General features: G+C 49.7%; 1 protein-coding gene across 1 annotated transcript; it reads left to right on the top strand.

Annotated features, from left to right (window-relative positions):
* Positions 1-508: 508 nt before the first annotated feature.
* On the top strand, positions 509-4,716 carry ZNF629 (zinc finger protein 629). Its single transcript, XM_070944646.1, is given in 3 exon segments — positions 509-534; positions 1,475-4,138; positions 4,140-4,716. Coding segments are annotated over 3 exon segments (3,267 nt in total).
* Positions 4,717-5,265: the final 549 nt, after the last annotated feature.

Consider the following 5,265-nt stretch of genomic DNA (forward strand, 5'->3'; position numbering starts at 1 on the left):
TGTCCAATCACACTTGGCCAATAAAGAATTTCTATGATTCTGTGAAGATCTTATCCCCTTGCTGAATATTAGACGAATGGCTCTGCTTTTCAGCTTTTTGTATTCTTTTGGTACAGCATATTTTATTTTTTACTTTTTATTTTGGAAGCTGCTTTGAGATTACAGTTTTCAAGGGAAGTATTATGGAAATGCATTAAATAAATAATAAAACCAACACCCCCCCCCCTTCCTGCACCCACCCAGATTTCCTTGCAGCTGTATAGTAGGAAGGAAACCCACAGGGGACTTTTAGTTTCCTATTCTTGCTGATCTCCTCTCACGTCACAGTGCAGCCCTGACCAACTGTTAAGAATATTGGTCAGTCTTCTGGTTAAGCTTCAAGTTTACCATTTTGCTTTCGTGTTTCTAGTTCCTCTAGAAATTGCTTCTTGCACAGGATCCCAGAAGGAAGGAACAAGGTAGACTTGTCTTGACTGATCCTGGACATTTGGAAGCAGAGGAATCTCCTATGCAGGTGAGAAAGAAAGAGACTTGGTGGGGTGGTGTGTGTGTGTGTGTGTGTGTATGTGATCTTGGAATGAAGGTGGAAGAGGTTGCACCGGAAGATGACTAAGAGCTAAATCTGAGATGAGAGAGCACCTTCAGCCTATCAGAATGAGACACAAGCACAGAGTTGAGTGTTTTATGTGGCCTTGAAAGCCTGGTCCTTCAAGAACAGTGGATCAAAACACAATTTGGTTTCATATGTCTAGTTAGTGGTCACTCTGACACAGGGCTCTCCAACCTTGGCAACTTTAAAACTTGTGGACTTCAACTGCCAGAATTCTCCAGTCCACAAATCTCGCCGGGCTCTCAACTTGCAACTTGCAACTTGCTCTTGCTGCCTCTATGGCCTGCTCACCAATACAGGGGCGCTTCCCTCCCGCTCTGGAATATGGAGCGAGTCTCCATCCCCGCCATTGCCCTTACTTTCTCAGGCCATGCAAGGAGTGACTGGGAGGGGAGGACGAGGGTCGGGGCCAGCCAGCCGACAGGGAGCCACAGCAGGGGGACGAAAGAGCCGCATGCGGCTCGGGAGCCGCACGTTGCCGACACCCAGTCTAGGAGGACTAATACCCAATACTTGGGCATCTAGATTATTTGAGCAAATTATGATGTGTGTCATGATGTCACCTTGCAAAAGAAGCACCTCCTGTACTAGCTTTATCATGACACAATTAAAAATCTATGTCCTTTGTGAAATGACACAATGGCACCGGTCGTTGTCCTGCTATCATTATGGCTTTTTACAGATACTGCTGAGCCAGTAGCCTTCTACTCTAGAAAGTCCTCACCCTGATATCATGTTAGTGGGAAAACAGAGTCAGCTTGTCTTCTGGATGACGCACAGGTGGACATGGAAAAGTTAGACATTCCTCAGGGTTAAATTTGTTGAGACTGCTCTTTTTCTGATTTTGTCTTTACATTTCCCCAGGCCGTGGATTATAGCATTGCCCCTGAACAAGGAGGAAGGGGAGATTGTCCTGTGCATTCAGCCCAGCAGCCACATGGAACAGGACGACACGCCTGCAGTTGATGTAGCCCCTGTGTCCCGAGGGAAGGGAGAGAGCCTTTACACCTGCAGCGAATGTGGGAAGGCATTCAGCCAGTGGTCCAAGCTAGTGCGCTACTGGCATATCCACACAGGCGAGTGTCCCAACACCTGTACAGATTGCGGCAAGTCCTTTACTCAGAGCTCCCACCTGGTTCAGCGCCGGCGGATGCACACTGGCAAAAAGCCTTATGTCTTCCAGGACTGTGACAAAGCTTTTTCCTGGAGCTCCAGCCTGGCCCAGCATCAGCGCACCCACACTGGGGAGAAGCCGTATGTCTGCTGGGAGTGTGGCAAGCCGTTCTCACAGAGCACCAACCTCATCAAGCATCAACGCAGCCACACCGGCGAGAAGCCCTACCGTTGTCCTGAGTGCCCCAAAAGCTTCTACCACTCTTACGATCTCATTCAACACCAGATCATGCACACCAGCGAATGCCCCTTCAAGTGTGAGGAATGTGGGAAAGGATTCACACAGAGTGCCAACTTGGTCAAACATCGTAAGATCCATGCTGGAGAGAAACCCTTCCATTCCAACGACTGTGGCAAGACCTTCATCCAGAGCTCGGAGCTCATCCAGCACCAGTGGACCCACTCAGGGGAGAAGCCCTACCAGTGCCAGGAATGCGGCAAACGCTTTGGCCATGGTGCCACCCTGGTCAAGCACCACCGGCTTCACATGGGGGTGGAGCCCTATTGCTGTGCACACTGTGGCAAGACTTTTGGACTCAGCTCCTCACTGGAGCACCACCAGCGGTGCCACAGTGAAAGCTGCCCATATTCTTGCGGAGAATGCGGTCAGAGTTTCTCCTTAGCCTCCAATCTTACTTTGCACTCTCATATACACCGAGGCGAGAAACTGTACTGTGCCGATTGTGGCAAGTGCTTTGGCATGAGTTCCACCCTCATCCGCCACCAGTGCATCCACACGGGTGAGAAGCTGTACACGTGTTTGGACTGTGGGAAGGCCTTTGTCCGAAGCTCACACCTCACCCAGCACCGGCGAACGCACACAGGTGAATGGCCGTATCATTGTGAGGAATGCGGCCGGCGTTTCTCCCAAAGTTCCAATCTCATCACCCACCAGCACATCCACATGGAAGAATGGACCCACGTCTGCCATGGCTGCAGTCAGCGCTTTGCCCTGGAGAAGGAACTGCAGCGCCACCAGCAGGAAGAGAATGGGAAGTGCAAGGAGAAAAGAGAGGCCAAAGAACCAGAGAGCAGGGTTTCTCCCACAGAGGACTTGTATGGCAGCAGCCCTGAGGATGATGCTGACATGCAAGAACTTTCAGAGGACAGCAGCATAACATGTGCCATGTGCCATCTGGACTGCAAAGATGCTGAAGGAGTGGAGCTGCATCAGAGCCGCCATGCTGTTCATCTTTGTAATATTTGTGGGCAGAGCTTCCAAGATGCTGAAACGTTAGCGCAGCATGAAGAGAGCCACAGTTCTTACATCTGCACAGAGTGTGGGTGGAGCTTTGATGATGTCGGAACCTTGGCTTGCCATCAGGAGGATCATGAATCTTGGACATGTGGACAGGAGTGCAGGGATAGCATGGCTCTGGTTGAGCATGAAGAAACCCATTCGCTGCCAATCAGTAGGGCGTGTAGGGTGAAATTGATTGACTGCAAGAGAGGTGGGCAGCATGAGAGAAGCAGGAGGGGCAAGGAAAATATGAAATGTTCATTGGTCCAAGAATCTTTCAAGGTCCTGCCATGCATCAATTCCAAGGTCGCGGAGAGAGTTCTCATGGAGCCAGAAGAAGCACAGGGAGCTTGGGTCCGTCTTGAATGTGGAAAAAGCTGCAAGGATATTTCAATCCTAGGGAGTCATCAGCAGAGTCACGGGAGATCTCTTGTCTGCTCTGAACATGGGCACGGTGAGGTCAACTCCAGGCAGGAGAAATTGTACCAATGTTCTGAGTGTGAGCAGGATTTTGGAGATCTGTTGGCCCTGACTTGCCACCAGAGGGAACAGAAGTGTGGGAAGCTGTTTCAGTGTGTGGAGTGTGGTCAGCCCTTGGTGGACACCTCAGCCCTTATGCTCCACCAGGAGAGGCAGCTGGGGGACAAAGCACATGAGTGTCTTCAACCCAAAGAAGCTTCTAGTCCTGAATTAGATATTGCTGTGCATCAGAAGAATTGGACTGAGGAGTCTTCTGATACAGCTCTTACTGAGCCTCAGGAAGTCTTCGCAGAAGAAGAGACTTCCAGAGAAAGTGCTCTCTCTAGCTTCAATCAGGGAAAGCCATTGGAAAGTCAGCTGTTATGTGGCTCCTCAGGTCTTTCTGCCCACCAAGGAACCAACACGGATCACAACACTTCCAACAACAAACCTCAGAGAATCCCTGTGGGACCCTCTGGTGGGCTGCCACAGAGCCATTCATCTCCTTCCTTACAAGAAGATGAATCCTGCTTGAATCCACAGGATGGCTGTAGACCCAAGAGTCCCTTAGGTGTTTCTTCTTTCAAAGAAGCCTCTATCCGTGCTCGGATCTCTCAAAGGACTAGCATCCTAGACAAGTCTTCTCTGGCATCCACAGAGAAGTGCCCAACAGTCGAGCACCAAACCCTACAAGTGTCACGAGTGCGAGCAGAGTTTTGCCACTGTGGCTGGCTTGTCTCATCACCAGATCGGCCACACAAAAGAATGTTTGCTGAAGTGCCCTGAATGTGGACAGGGCTTCCCAGAAAGGTGGGCTCTGATCCAGCACCAGAGGGACCACACGGTGGAGAAAAACAGAGGGGCCTATAACCCACCATCCTCAAAACAGAATTGTAGCAAAGATAGGGGGAGCCCAGAACTTGGGGAGAACTTCACAGGGTTCTCAGCCATCCTTTTGCAGAGAGGGAACCATATCTCTGAAAGGAACATGTTGCTGCAGCCCAAAGACCATGGAGCTGATGGGAAGCAGACCTTGGCTGATGCCTTGGAGACCTCAGAGTCCTATTTCAATCTTGACTTGGGTAAATCTCCCCACTCTGGCAGTCTGTTGGCCCAGCACTACATACAGCCAGATAAAGGCAGATACTTTGTGCGTTCTGAGCCCAGGAAGATTTCCAGAAACAGTTCACTTTTGCTGCACCATCTCCAGAACCACACAGTGGAGAAACCTTGATGCCCTGGAATTGTAGGTCATGTCAGTATGACTTGTAGCTTTGGCCATGTTGATGCTTTCCCTCCTGGCGCACAGGCCTATTGAGCTGTGGGGCCCTTTGATGCAATTGCGGTTTTTGAAGTCTGTCAATCAGAGGAGAGTTGCTGGCTAGGAACTATGAGAATCATAGCCCCAGAGAGCATCAGATTGGGGAAGGTTGCTTCTGATGGAGATAAGACATAAACATTACTCTATGGATGGGATGTGGAGATGAAACAGAACTGAAAGAGAATGTTGTTTGGCAGATGTGCAAGATGAGAAACCCTTACAAGTACTTCTCTATCCACAAAACAGAGCAAATTTCCTTTCCTTTCCTTTCCTTTCCTCTCCCCTCGATCAAGTGGAAATTGTCCTTTCTCGCTAAATGGAGGCTTTCCTGTTATTGGCGAGCTTCTGAATTTCCCACGGCTGATTCTGCATCCTGTATTGATTGGGTTTGTTTTATTGTACATTTGATGGCAATTTGGAGGTTTCAACTTACAGTCTTCCTCCAACAAAGGTTGTGTTGCT

This window comes from Pituophis catenifer, unplaced genomic scaffold (assembly GCF_029215685.1).
Source record: "Pituophis catenifer annectens isolate HBS135680 unplaced genomic scaffold, rPitCat1.0.hap2 SCAF_5, whole genome shotgun sequence".
In the NCBI taxonomy this organism is placed as follows: Eukaryota; Metazoa; Chordata; class Lepidosauria; order Squamata; family Colubridae; genus Pituophis; species Pituophis catenifer.